The sequence below is a fragment of the Octopus bimaculoides genome, chromosome 3, assembly GCF_046866305.1.
Source record: "Octopus bimaculoides isolate indiv1 chromosome 3, ASM4686630v1, whole genome shotgun sequence".
Classification (NCBI taxonomy): Eukaryota; Metazoa; Mollusca; class Cephalopoda; order Octopoda; family Octopodidae; genus Octopus; species Octopus bimaculoides.
Genome location: NC_142930.1, coordinates 11,165,915 through 11,181,124, shown reverse-complemented (window position 1 = coordinate 11,181,124; position 15,210 = coordinate 11,165,915). Strand labels below are relative to the sequence as shown.

Below are 15,210 nucleotides of genomic sequence, written 5' to 3'. Positions count from 1 at the left end.
TTTTAAAAAAATTATAAGTGCGAGTAGAGCAGTGTACACATGATACCCTAAGGTCTAATCTATTATTGATTAGATTAGGATTATTTCTAAGTTTTAAAATTTCATATATTTCCATAGAACATAATTCACATCCATATCTACTATTTCTATAAGGTTGAGCGTTCCTTATAATTTCCCATTTAAGGCTATAATTAATACCATTATCTTTTAATTCCCAAAAGCAGAAAAGGAGTGGAGGGAGCGTGTCTCCCTGATATATTCCTTTTCTAACGAGGATGGTTTTGGTTTTTATGAGTCCTTCTTTCGTCTGGAGCTGTAGCACTGTCTGCCATTTATTCATAGAATGTTTTATATATTTTATGATTATTAGTGCTACCTTGTTCATGGCTAGTGTTGCTAGGATCCATGTGTGGGGAATACTATCAAAAGCCTTTGGGTAATTGATCCATACCATACTTATACCCTCTTCTTTCTGCAGCTGTCCTCAATTATGGCCTTATTGATCAGTAGCTGATCTTTACAACCGTATGTTTGCTCTTCCGGATGTTTGCTCATTCTCTGCGATATTATTACAGTAAAGGCTTTGTAAATTGTAGGGAGACAATTTATCGGTCTGTAATTTTGTGGGTTTGCCATTTCAATGGATTAGGGAATTAAGATAGTTCTCCCTTCCTTCTGCTAGTATTACTTTAGACTTCTCAGACAGCATTTTATGTGTTCCTGTTAGATATTTTAGCCAGAAATTGGGGATTTTATCATGCCCAGGAGCCTTCCAGTTGCTTAGTATTTGCAGTACCTGAATGACCTCTTCACTTGTTGTAGGAGTCCAAAGTTGTTCAGGTGTTGCGTTTATTGTTTTGATAGATATTTTCTGAGGTTGTTCCTTCGCAAACCATATTTCTGTCCAAAACCTTTCCACTTCTGCTGTTGGCGCTGCATTGATCTTTACTTAATTCGTACCAAGTTCTTAGTAGAATCTTTTGGGGTTAGAGTTGAGCTATTTGTTTTGTTCAAGGAAACGTTAGAGTTTCTCATACCGGCGGATTCTTTATGCTTTGGTGAGGATATCTTGCTTTAGCTGTTCTTTTACCTCAGATATACCTTACTCTGTACTTTTGTATTTATGTAATATTTTTCTTCTCTTCTTATTGCTTAGTAGTGTTGATTTCTACTAATTTCATTATTATTATTATTATTATTATTATTATTATTATTATTATTATTATTATTATTATTATTATTATTATTATTACAGTGACAGAGCAGTGCATGCCATCAAAGTGACACTGGAATAAAACATACGAAGTCCAATATACCCATCATGACTACCCGTCTGATAAGGGTACACCAGGTACATGCATCACAACCATATGTGCACGACATAGTGGTCTCATATCAAGATAAACAGCGCATGACCTTGCAGGTGGGGCCCAGTTAGAATTTTCTTCAGGTCGAGTAGCCCATCCAGCTCAAAAAGTCCCTGAATAATGTTTGTTTAATGATGTTGAAAGAAACACCCATGTTTCCAAAGGTGAATTATCCAAACCTGAAAGAATTTCCTCTCAACACATGGCAATGATGCTCCCCCACTACTTCTGCTCATGATCAGAGATGCACATATCATCCACCACCAAGGGACATTCTCAACTGGTTAAGGTCAAACAACTGACAAGCAAAACTGTGGTATTAAGCAGAATATTTGCTGTAGCCCATCTTTTATATCAAAACAAAACAATGTACATGATAACAATTCCAATCAATTAAGATCAGAAGCCATGAGAGCCACTGCCTGGTACTGCATCTGGGCATTATTATTATTATTATTATTATTATTATTTTATGTTTGACTTTTGTTTTGCATTTGTACAAGTTGGATCCAAGTCTCACCCAGAGACCTCAAGAGACAACAAGTTAGAAGTTCATGTAGGTGTTATGCCTAGGGTACCATATATTTGGATTTGTACAGTTTTGTTCAAGTGAATGTTTAAGAAACCATAAGAAAATTATGTGTTTGCTTTAAAATTTGAGATCACATAGACAGTATTTTACGTAGGATATGGGCAGTTCCCATGAGCACTATCTTTTGAACTTCAGCCATTTTGGGGTTTCCTGGAATCTGATCTAGGTAGTAATCAGCCCGTTTCGCTGTCATTCCCAGGGCACCTATGACAATAGGTATTGTTTTCGTCTTCAGATTCCACATTTTGCTAATTTCTATTTCAAGATCTTTATATTTGCTCAGTTTTTGGTAGGTCTTGACAGATACGTTTATATCGATTGGGACAGTCATATCAATGAGGAGGCATGAGTTTTGTCTGAAGTCTTTCAGTATGATGTCTGGTCTATTTGCGTCTATCTTTCTGTCAGTTTGAATGGTGAAGTTCCAGAGGAGTGCAATGTGATCATTTTCAAGTACTGGGGGTGGTTTGTGTTCCCACCAGTTTTTATCATAGGGCAAGTCCAGGTTTTTTCATATTACCCAGTGAATATATTGTGCAGCTCTATCATGCCTGTTGAGATACTCTGTAGGCGCAAGCAGACTGCACATGGAGACGACATGATCGATGGTCTCATTTTGTTGTTGGCATATACGACATAATGGGGAGCTGCCGTTCTTTAATATGTTGGCCTGGTAGTTCTTTGTAGGTAGGCATTGATCTTGGGCTGCTATGATAAACCCCTCTGTTTCTGATTTCAAGCCAGAGGCCATTAACCATTGGTGGGTAAGGGCTTTGTCAATATCTGCATTATTCGCTCTCTTTGGGTATTTGCCATTGAGAGGTTTTCCATGCCATTTTTCAGTCATAATAGCTAAGGCAGCAATTTTAGCACGAGTTTTCAAGCGCTTAGCTTTTTCTGCAGGTGTTTCTAGTTCGTCTAATTCTTGAATTTGTTGCAATTGGAATTCACTTAGATATTCCTTTGCCTGTTTTGTTACTGAGTAAGATGCTTTCTTGCTTTCATATTTTAAGACAAGTTTTAGCATCCAGTCCTCAGAGTTTTTCAGATAGGTGTCTAGGCCAATTGTGGCTACCTTCATTGATAATGCCAGCTGTAGAAGTCCTCGGCCTCCTTCTTTTCTTGGCAGATAAAGACGTACTATATCTGCCTTAGGGTGGTGCATTCTATGCATTGTCAACAGTTTTCGTATTTTTCTGTCAACATTACATATTTCAGTAATTGACCAGTTAACGATGTTGAAACTGTAAGTCACGACTGGTATGGCTAGAGCATTGATCGCTTCGACCCTGTTTCTCGCGTTCAGCTGTGTCTTCAGTATTGCTCTCACTCTGCGATAACATTCTCTTCTGATCCTTTCCCTCATCACTGAGTGCTTGATATTGTCCCCTTCAATTACCCCTAGGTATTTGTAGCTCTCCGCTGGTTCTAACTCTTTTATGACATTTTGCTGGTCAAGGTTCACATTAGATGTATTTGTCATTTTTCCTTTGATAAAGGTAGCTTTTGCACATTTATCAAGGCCAAATTGCATCCTGATGTCATCACTGAATTGTTTAACAATCGCTAATAGGCCTTTGAGTTGTTGGTCATTTTTTGCAAAGAGTTTTAAATCATCCATGTAAATGAGATGATTTATATTTTTATCAAATATTTTATAACCATACTGTGCATCATTGAGCAATTTTGAGAGCGGTATTAGGGCTAGACAGAAGAGGAGTGATGATAGTGAGTCACCCTGGAAAATGCCACATGAAATTCTTACATCTCCAGCATTTAGAGATTCATTGTCATTGTTCAACATCAGTGTGGTTCTCCATGATCTCATACTTACAGATAAAAAGTTTCGCAGAGTAGGAGCTATTTTATACATTTCCAGACATTTCCTAATCCAGCTATGTGGTAGGCTATCAAAGGCCTTTTTATAGTCTATCCAGGCTATTGACAAGTTTTTGTGTCGCTTGTGACAATCTTCTAAGATCATCTTATTGATGAGTAGCTGATCTTTACAACCATAAGATCCACGTTTACATCCCTTTTGCTCATTAGGGAATATGCTACTTTCTATTAAAAAACTATAGGTGTACTCGGTTAGGACAGATGTTAGCGTCTTATACATTGTTGTTAAGCAGGTTATGGGGCGATAATTTTTTGGTTCGTTTGTTTCCTCATTTTTTGGAAGCAGGAATGTTAAACCATTAACTAGCCAAGAGGGCATCAAACTAGGATTTTGCAAAACATCGTTGTAAAGTTTTGTTAGCAGTTCATGGCTTTCTGGGAAGGCATTCAACCAGAAGTTAGGAATTTTATCCTTTCCTGGAGACTTCCATTTGCTTGACCTCCTGAGAGCAGATCTTATATCTTCTACCTTGACCCCCCTCCCACTTTTGCTCCTCTAAGGAGTCTAGGTCTGTAGATATTCTATCAATCCAAGGGGCCTTTTCATTGTGTGTTTTTTCTTCTGCCCAGATTTTATTCCGAAATTCTTGCACTTCTTCTTTTGATGGGACAGACTTTATTGTTACTGGTGTTTTCCCTATCTTCCTGTAGAAATTTTTGGGGTTATTTTTGAACATGTTATTATCTCGGAAGAATCTAACACGCTTTTCAAACATAAGATCTGCTCTCAGGAGGTCAAGCAAATGGAAGTCTCCAGGAAAGGATAAAATTCCTAACTTCTGGTTGAATGCCTTCCCAGAAAGCCATGAACTGCTAACAAAACTTTACAACGATGTTTTGCAAAATCCTAGTTTGATGCCCTCTTGGCTAGTTAATGGTCTAACATTCCTGCTTCCAAAAAATGAGGAAACAAACGAACCAAAAAATTATCGCCCCATAACCTGCTTAACAACTATGTATAAGACGCTAACATCTGTCCTAACCGAGTACACCTATAGCTTTTTAATAGAAAGTAGCATATTCCCTAATGAGCAAAAGGGATGTAAACGTGGATCTTATGGTTGTAAAGATCAGCTACTCATCAATAAGATGATCTTAGAAGATTGTCACAAGCGACACAAAAACTTGTCAATAGCCTGGATAGACTATAAAAAGGCCTTTGATAGCCTACCACATAGCTGGATTAGGAAATGTCTGGAAATGTATAAAATAGCTCCTACTCTGCGAAACTTTTTATCTGTAAGTATGAGATCATGGAGAACCACACTGATGTTGAACAATGACAATGAATCTCTAAATGCTGGAGATGTAAGAATTTCATGTGGCATTTTCCAGGGTGACTCACTATCACCACTCCTCTTCTGTCTAGCCCTAATACCGCTCTCAAAATTGCTCAATGATGCACAGTATGGTTATAAAATATTTGATAAAAATATAAATCATCTCATTTACATGGATGATTTAAAGCTCTTTGCAAAAAATGACCAACAACTCAAAGGCCTACTAGCGATTGTTAAACAATTCAGTGATGACATCAGGATGCAATTTGGCCTTGATAAATGTGCAAAAGTTACCTTTATCAAAGGAAAAATGACAAATACATCTAATGTGAACCTTGACCAGCAAAATGTCATAAAAGAGTTAGAACCAGCGGAGAGCTACAAATACCTAGGGGTAATTGAAGGGGACAATATCAAGCACTCAGTGATGAGGGAAAGGATCAGAAGAGAATGTTATCGCAGGGTGAGAGCAATACTGAAGACAGAGCTGAACGCGAGAAACAGGATCGAAGCGATCAATGCTCTAGCCATACCAGTCGTGACTTACAGTTTCAACATCGTTAACTGGTCAATTACTGAAATATGTAATGTTGACAGAAAAATACGAAAACTGTTGACAATGCATAGAATGCACCACCCTAAGGCAGATATAGAACGTCTTTATCTGCCAAGAAAAGAGGGAGGTCGAGGACTTCTACAGCTGGCATTATCAATGAAGGTAGCCACAATTGGCATAGACACCTATCTGAAAAACTCTGAGGACTGGATGCTAAAACTTGTCTTAAAATATGAAAGCAAGAAAGCATCTTACTCAGTAACAAAACAGGCAAGGGGATATCTAAGTGAATTCCAATTGCAACAAATTCAAGAATTAGACGAACTAGAAACACCTGCAGAAAAAGCTAAGCGCTTGAAAACCCGTGCTAAAATTGCTGCCTTAGCTATTATGACTGAAAAATGGCATGGAAAACCTTGGTATGTGTTGTCCAACCCACTATCCGGCAGCGTCCAATTCTCTAACGGTTTTTTTCAAATGAATCAAGTCATAACCTTATCCATCTATTGTTTTCATAATCGGTCATAATGTCTTACGTTTAAGATGATTCCCATGCTTTCCCTGGTGAGAAGGTTACAATTTTAATATCAAAGATCCCTATGGATCACACAGGTTGTAATCCTTTGAAACATATGTAGGAATAAAGTATGCAATTATAACATGCGTTTTCTCCAATTCTTATATATATATATATATATATATATATATATATATATATATATATATATACACACACGTATAAATTCATCACCTTTTACTTTCTCTCGTTTTGCATGTATGATTATATATATGTGTGAGTGTGTGTGTGTGTGCGTTTGTATGTATGCATATATACATACGTATGTGTATATATGTAATGGGGAGCAAAATGAGTAACTTCAGATTTTTCCTTTTCTCTTTACATGTTTGAAATCATTACATTGTAAATATTGCATCATTATTTTCTATTGCTGCATCATTTTTAGAAGTAAAAATTGGTCAGCTCAGTTGTTGTTGTTGTTGTTGTTGTTGTTGTTGTTGTTGAAGTTGAGCGCGTTCAGAACATAGTCAGATAGCAGGACCCTTTATTCTTAAGGAAATTTTCCTCAACTTTGACCCGATTGTAATTGATGTTGCTAATAAAATATCTGGATAATTTTTGGTGTTTAACAATCAATATTCTTTTCTCTGTTGTATTCTAAGTCAATTTTTTTTGCACACTAATATCTAATTTAATAATTAAGTTTCAAAAAATGATGGCTAATTATCGACTAATTTCAATATTCGATAATTACTGCATGGTGTGTAAATATTTCAGGAAGAAAACACTCCAGCATATCGTAATGAAGCTGTAGCGAATATTTTATGTTGAGTTGGGTTTTTTTTTTTTAGTCCAGTTTCTTTAATTTCATATCATGTGCCATTTTCCCCTGATCTTCTTTCATTTGACCTAGAAATTTAACTTTTTTTCTTGCATTTCTGATCTTGCTGGTGTCTAGGGATAGCTAGAGATGTGTAAGAGTCTCTTTTCTGGAGAATTTAAACTTTACCTTATCATGGCGTACTCATTTTGCCCCAGCCAAATTTTTCTTTTATATACTCAAGGAGAACGGCAATAATTTTCTAAAATAGTGATCAGATCATGTTATAATGCTTTGAATGCATTTAGTGAAGGCCATTTGCTTAGCTGATATAGTTTTTGTAATGTAGTGAACATTTGTATAAAATATATTTTGCCTCAAAGTCAAAAATGCAGAAAAGACTCCTCGTTGAGCCCCATTACCACTACCCTATATATATATAAGTGAGAGAGAGAGAGAGAGAGAGTGAGAGAGAGAGAGAGAGAGAGAGAGAGAGAGAGAGAGAGAGAGAGAGAGAGAGAGAGAGAGCATATTTGACGGTGTATTAAACTTTACTTACGTGGATTTCCCGCTATGCCCAGACATAGAGTCGCAATTACTACAAATAAAGAATATTATTTATTAGATGAAATTAGAATCGTAACAATTTTATTTGGTTATTTAAAAAAACTACAAGAACAATATATTGTGAGTGATTTAATTGATTCTGTTAAAAAACTTATACATATTAGGTGAGAAAGAAAGTTCTGTCACAATTTTGACATAATCGGTTCGAGAGTACTTTTGCAATACTTTCTGTTTAATAAGCTTTAATTTTTACATTCCAATGTTTTTTCTTTTTCTTTTTTTTTTTCATTGTTTTTCGTTTGTACCATTTGTCGATTGTATCGTTTTTACCCCTTTTAAAATTACTTTAGATTAGATTTTACACATATTAGAATCTGCTTACGGTATGAATTCGAAAAGGCTTTGCAACAATGAAAGTCACTAGAAATATTTGTTCTGTCTGTAAAAATTAAGCTTTGTCCGGAAATGCCAATAATAGTTTGGTCAGGTTCCCTCGGGATTTTTTCTCTTGTTCTGGATGCCCGAGAGTGAGGAAAACAATTCAATTCAAATCACTCTTAAATCATAAAATACCTTAATGAAATAAGAGAAGTATCTAAACTTGGCTGCTGGGACCCCATCATCTGATTGCTTCTCAGCATAATCTTAGCTCGTCGTTAAAGAGTAGACTTGCTGCCGAATATTTCCTGGTAGAATCATAACAAATGGTGAACATGGGTTTTCTATAACCATATTCAACAAAAATGATAATGGTTATCACCCAAGGAGAAAGAAGAATCAATCTCTACACCAGGACTATTCCCGAAAATATTATGTTTTGTGTTTAGTGGTAGATGAAGTGTGGTCATCTATTTTAAAGTGTTAAACCAAAAAGAAACAGTTAATGCGAAGTATAGTCGTCACAAGAAAGCATTGCACAAAAATTTGCAGTAAAAGCGCCCGACATTGCTCAATCGTAAAGAGATGTTGTTCTTACATCATAAAGCAAAACCACATGTTACCCACGTCACTCAGAAGAAGGTTATGGCACTAAATATGGATCTTTTGCCACATCCTCCTGACTTTCCTGACCATGCTCCCTCTGACAATCATCTTTTCAGATCATTGCAACATTATTTAGATGGAAACTGTTTATAAATTGTGAAGAGGTTAAAGATGTTGTTGAGAGTTTCTTTGATTAAAAACTGAAGGATTTTCTGCCCGAGTGATCAACAGTTTGTAAATAGACGGGATTATGTTATCAATAATGAGGGGAAAATATTATGCTGACTAGATATATCAATTAAGATCAAAGGAGCATTTCTTTCTTTCTCATCTTGATATGTAACTGGACTTTTTCCAATAATTTTTGATTCTCCTGGGAAGTTCAAATTTACTGTAGTGGAAATCTAATTTAGAGATACAAAACTAAATACTGAATATGATTTAGCGTTATCTTTCTTCTGCGATGTTAATGTATCAGAAATACCAATTCTTGGACTTTGTACAAATCTGCAGAGAGTGAACGTGAAATTTCATGAAATGTGGGCCATTCCTCAGAGTTTTAGCAACAAGAGGGAATTGTCACATCGAAAAGTCAATACTTGTAGTTATTGCATTGATCTTTAAAAGACAAATAAGGATTTGTATCGCAAACATGCCATTAATTTTTTCCTTACAATATGATTCGAATTTAGAATAAGGAAAATCTCAAAACGTATTGTGTAACATAAACAAATATGTGTGCCACAGAGACAGAGAGAAGTGGAGGAGAAAAGATGAGACAAAGTCACTACCCAAGAAAGTATGAAAACGGTGATACGTACCAGCAACAGCTGCAATAAACGATAGATTCTTCATCTTGGCGAGTTGTGCTGCAATTTTCGAAAACCGGACCTTTTATAACATGGAATACCAAATACAATCAATATGTACATCGAGCACAGATGCTGCATTAAATGTAATAAAACTAAAATAAATATTTGTGTGGGAACTATCAAACTATAAACTGAGGGTATATGGTTACAGTCCAAATTTATCGGTATTTATTGCATATTTGAAGGAAAGCCGTGGTCTAATGGATAGATTGTCGGTTTATTTGATAATGCAATATTCAATTCCAGCTGAAATAGTGTACTTCCTATTACTTTTAAAATAAGCAAAAGCATTGTCTTATTTTCATTTCATTTTATTTTGTATTAAATCATAATTTGTGAAAAATAGCGTCCTTGGTTCATTGATACACTGCATTTGCCCATATTCCGCTTATACACTTGCATATATAAAATGTACATGTAGGTACGTTTATGCATACGAATGTGTTTTTATGAGTATATGTGTTCATGAACACATATCTTTTTACGCACCTACCTTGTTTATATGTTCGCATGTTCCTGCGACAATGTATCCATATACCTCCAAGTGCACATTTATACGTATGTCTATGTGCGCGAGATGTTAAATACTTGAATTCCTGATCGAATTTGTCTATAGTTTTTACAAAGTTTTTCATGAGCCCCAGTTTTATTTGTAGTGGTGGTTGCAAAACTTTGTTTGGTTCAGTGAGAAATGGATGTTAAACATTTTTCGTCCCATGCTCCAGTGATTGACGAGGGGGCCAGTCTCTACTGATATAGTGGGAGCCTATTACACGGCTGTCCCATTAACACCAAGAAGCTGCAATACTTGGTGTATCCACCCTGAAAGACCATTACAAGAGCAACAACCTTTAAGTCACCACAGAGCTGCCATTGATGTTCATCATATTTTATGCAATGCAACATGTTTTATACTCTCGTAAGTTTCTTTTATATGTGATGCAAAGCCCACAGGAACTGATTGTTCGATGTTACCATTATGCAGCAAGACTACTTTCAGACTAGTTTTTGATGAATCTATGAACAGCTTCCAGTGACTGGGTTTCTATTCAATATCAAGTGATTCCATCAGACTATTAATATTGTTGCAAGCTAATACATCACCTTCTATAATGAAGAAATTGTTGAACTGCGGCTGGCGGTCAAGAAATTTTGAAATTTTCACATCAGCTACTAGGAGACTACACTGTTGAAGACGAGAGCCTAGCAGTTCTATCTTAGATAGTTATAGATCCCTGAAAAAATCATGGAGTTCCTCTTGTCTTATGAGATGTGGTCTAGACCAGAGGTTGAGTCACTCTGTAATCCGGTGCTGCCGTTCTTCTCTGCTTCCTCGTCGCTATTTTCTTCATCTGACTCGAAGGATACCAAAGTTGGTGCATCAAGAACAGGTAGATCTTCTCCATGTGGAACTGGGCGAATAGCTGATGGAATATTTGGATATTCAACGAACTCCTTTTTCTTCTTTAACAACCCCTTTCTAACTGGAGGTACCGTGTAGAAATAACAATTGTTGGTATGGTCTGTTGGCTCCTGCCACGTCATTGGCACAGCAAAAGGCAGTTTTCCTCTTCTTGACGAAGATTAGTAGCTCAAGTGTTGTAGCATTTGTGAGGAACCCACAATTTTATCCTGGTCGCCAATCTTGCATCCAAAATATAGGTGATATGCCTTTCTGACAATAGCAATTTTACGACACCTCTGTGTTACAAAGGTCACCTCACCACAAATATAGCAGAGGTTTTGTCTGCCTTATCCACATAAGTGCGAGGCACCTGAAAGAAGAAAACAGCAATTAAGATAAACAGAAAATTTATTCATAAAGTCAACGTTATAATACAGAGCATGACAGTTTAGCAGAAGTATTTATATTATTCAGTAGGGCAAAAAATTTAATATCAAATGCCTCACATGCATATCAATAGCTCACTCAATGAATATTTATTATTTATTACAAGTTTTAAAAATGTTTGACGAGGAAAATCACCTACCTTTGACTTCAATATATGAAGCTACGCAGCGCAACCACCTCCTATGCCTGCTGGAACAATACTGAAGGGCAGTGGGACTGTTAGTGTGGTAAGAAACATACTGTCGCAAGTCTCTTGGAACCTTTTGTGACACGTACGTGTACCTTGAAAAGTAGAGCTAACAAACAGTTTTAACTATGCTATTCATTAGAAGCGACCTAAAATTAGTTGGAAATTGCTACTCTGGTCTCAGAAGCATTTTGGTTGTTGGCCAGTATTATCGAACATACATACACAATGTATATGATGTGCTTGTTCACCGGTAGACTCCTGTTTGATGCGGTGGAGATGACTCTCTCAAAGCACCGAGTGTTAAACCACGTGAAAGTAATAGACAGGCGAGACAACTCGCTCCAATGAGAACCCATCGCCTCCACGCAGCGTTTCCGCCTTTCAGTTCTCTTTATAATCACTATAGAATGACAAAATATTCTTTTTTCTCAATTTCCTGCTATTCAGGGACCTGTTTCAACAGCTTCCGAAGAAGACTGTCACTTTTCATTTGATCATTCTAGCAACTGTAGTCTATGCAGACCAGTCATGCTGATCGTTTATGCAGATCAATTATTTCAATCCACTCTGCTTACCAGTTTGCGTACTTCTTTCTACATTTGTACAATCTTCCCACAAAACAGTTACATTGCCAGTAGGAAACCTTTAGAGACTCGCCCAGGATATATTCGGAGTTAAGAGATTCTCGAATCATACAACTTAATCCATAAGCACACTGAAGTATTTCATAAGCTTCAGTAGTGTTTTTGTCTTGTTTAACACAACATTTTATTGCATAGCGAGCTTTCATTGAGGTCTTCACGTTCTGACTGATCTCCACAAATGAGTCAGTAGTGACAAGCAATGTTTAGTAGTGTGTTTTCAAGGTGCGGTCAAGCTGTCTTCTTCTGTCTGGAATATAAAACAAAAGTTGGCAGGTCAGTTTATTAAATGTATAATAATGAGTCAGTAGTGACAAGCAATGTTTAGTAGTGTGTTTTCAAGGTGCGGTCAAGCTGTCTTCTTCTGTCTGGAATATAAAACAAAAGTTGGCAGGTCAGTTTATTAAATGTATAATAATGAGTCAGTAGTGACAAGCAATGTTTAGTAGTGTGTTTTCAAAGTGCGGTCAAGCTGTCTTCTTCTGTCTGGAATATAAAACAAAAGTTGGCAGGTCAGTTTATTAAATGTATAATAATGAGTCAGTAGTGACAAGCAATGTTTAGTAGTGTGTTTTCAAAGTGCGGTCAAGCTGTCTTCTTCTGTCTGGAATATAAAACAAAAGTTGGCAGATCAGTTTATTAAATGTATAATAATGAGTCAGTAGTGACAAGCAATGTTTAGTAGTGTGTTTTCAAAGTGCGGTCAAGCTGTCTTCTTCTGTCTGGAATATAAAACAAAAGTTGGCAGATCAGTTTATTAAATGTATAATAATGAGTCAGTAGTGACAAGCAACGTTTAGTAGTGTGTTTTCAAAGTGCGGTCAAGCTGTCTTCTTCTGTCTGGAATATAAAACAAAAGTTGGCAGGTCAGTTTATTAAATGTATAATAATGAGTCAGTAGTGACAAGCAATGTTTAGTAGTGTGTTTTCAAAGTGCGGTCAAGCTGTCTTCTTCTGTCTGGAATATAAAACAAAAGTTGGCAGATCAGTTTATTAAATGTATAATAATGAGTCAGTAGTGACAAGCAATGTTTAGTAGTGTGTTTTCAAAGTGCGGTCAAGCTGTCTTCTTCTGTCTGGAATATAAAACAAAAGTTGGCAGATCAGTTTATTAAATGTATAATAATGAGTCAGTAGTGACAAGCAATGTTTAGTAGTGTGTTTTCAAAGTGCGGTCAAGCTGTCTTCTTCTGTCTGGAATATAAAACAAAAGTTGGCAGGTCAGTTTATTAAATGTATAATAATGAGTCAGTAGTGACAAGCAATGTTTAGTAGTGTGTTTTCAAGGTGCGGTCAAGCTGTCTTCTTCTGTCTGGAATATAAAACAAAAGTTGGCAGATCAGTTTATTAAATGTTTAATAATCATATAATAAAATTACAGTAGTTGAGGACAGTTATTACTGCTTCTCATAAAAATAGCCTTAAACCTTTCGGAATGCACCTTCTATATACACACACACACGCTTGCTTTGGCGATGGCGGAAGTGATGGTGGCGTTGGTAATGCTATTACCATTCCCGGTTATGGAGAAGGCGCTGCTGTTGTTGTTAATATTGCCGTTTCTATTATTGTTACTATTCCTATTGTTGTTATTATTGCGCTCTTCACCAATTGTGGGGGAGCTTTCACTGCTGCTGCTGCTGCTGCTGCCGTTATAGCTGGTCATGGCACTGGGGGCTATTGCTGCTGCTATAGGGACTGCCAAGCCTGCTACTGTGAACGTCAAAGAAGCTATTGGCAAGGCTGGTGTTGATGGAGATGCTGCTGTTTGCAGGGAGCAAACCAAATTGCATTTCTGCGGCTGTTGGGTTCCGGTATGCAGGAGACGCAGTCCCTAAACCCGTTGGCAGCCAGAGCCGCTGCGTCGAAGGCCTCTTGATTAGACGAAAGGCTCGAGATCCTCTTACTAACACCCTTTACCAGGTTCTTGAACACGATGGGTGGGTGACAGTAGGCTGTATTGATGTATGTTAGCCTCCCGTTCGGTTTGTGGTAGGGCTTGTAAGTACCAGATACCAAGTCGAGGGTAACGTCTAAGAAGTCCGCTGTTGTAAGGTTGGTCTCTATGGTGATCTTCAAACCCATAGAAGCAAAAGTGCTGATTAAGTCTTTCTTATGCCTGTCTAATGTATGGCCGCTTGCCATACATTAGAGACCAAAGAGGACAGAGGGGAAATTTTTCCTGAGGATATCTAGGATATACAACCCGATGACATCATATACGTCAGCGCTGTCGTAGGCCCCCATCGCTACGTCAAAAGATCCAGGGTGTCAGATTGCATGACCCATGCCGAACCTTTGTTGAACAGCACTATCCTCCTGGCATGCATAATAATTGCTACAGCTCTGTCGCTAATACTAGTGAAGACCCTAGCAAAAGAAAGCGCCTTGGTCAGTAGCTCTTTTGGTATACAGGAGTAAAAATTGACTATATCAAATTGGGTGGACCTTGCTGGTGTTAAACCATGCGGTCACTTCGTTGGTGTTGCCCAACAGTGAGAGATTGATGGCCCTCCTTATACTGTTATTGATATCTCTCAATATGTGTTTGCTCGCCAGACCGATCTTGGATTTGACCGGATTGATCAGGCAGCATTTCGGGTTTGAGGCAAAGTTCGGTTTATGATCTTTTTTGGTGATGAAAACGTTTCTTTTAGCTAGGATCTCTACCCTGGTTGCTATCTCTAGTTCGTTAGCGAATTTTTGAACTGCATGTGTGTGGGGGTTGCGCGCCTATACTTTTGTGTAATGTTGTTCTCTGGTAGTCTATCGTATTCCAAGGTACCTAACCTGTATAAATTTTTCGTCTTATCGGAGAACCTATCAGAGTTTTTTGATAATCTAATATCAGCTCGGCGCTTACGTTGGAAAGAGGTCCGTCCTTGCTTTCATCCATGTTTGGATTTCTCCTATTTGCTTTCCTGGAACAAAATATAGCTGTCACTTGTATGAAATCAAACCTTGTCTTTCAGTCTGTCTTTTTTTAAGGAATGTTTTGCGTAATGTATGATAATCTTAAATTCAAATAGATAAATTTCAGAAAATGTGAATTACTGGAACAACGCCAACA

At 37.2% G+C, this 15,210-nt stretch overlaps 1 protein-coding gene across 1 annotated transcript in view; it reads right to left on the bottom strand.

The window, feature by feature from the left end:
* LOC149136453 (uncharacterized) overlaps nucleotides 1-9,453 on the bottom strand; it is a 36,807-nt gene extending 27,354 nt beyond the window's left edge. Inside the window, exons 1-2 of the mRNA XM_089348576.1 lie at nucleotides 9,407-9,453; nucleotides 7,594-7,632 (exon numbers count right to left, since the gene is read on the bottom strand). Coding sequence (XP_089204702.1) covers nucleotides 7,594-7,632; nucleotides 9,407-9,440 — 73 coding nt within the window. The 5' untranslated portion in view covers nucleotides 9,441-9,453. The remainder of the gene's footprint in view (nucleotides 1-7,593; nucleotides 7,633-9,406) is intronic.
* Nucleotides 9,454-15,210: the final 5,757 nt, after the last annotated feature.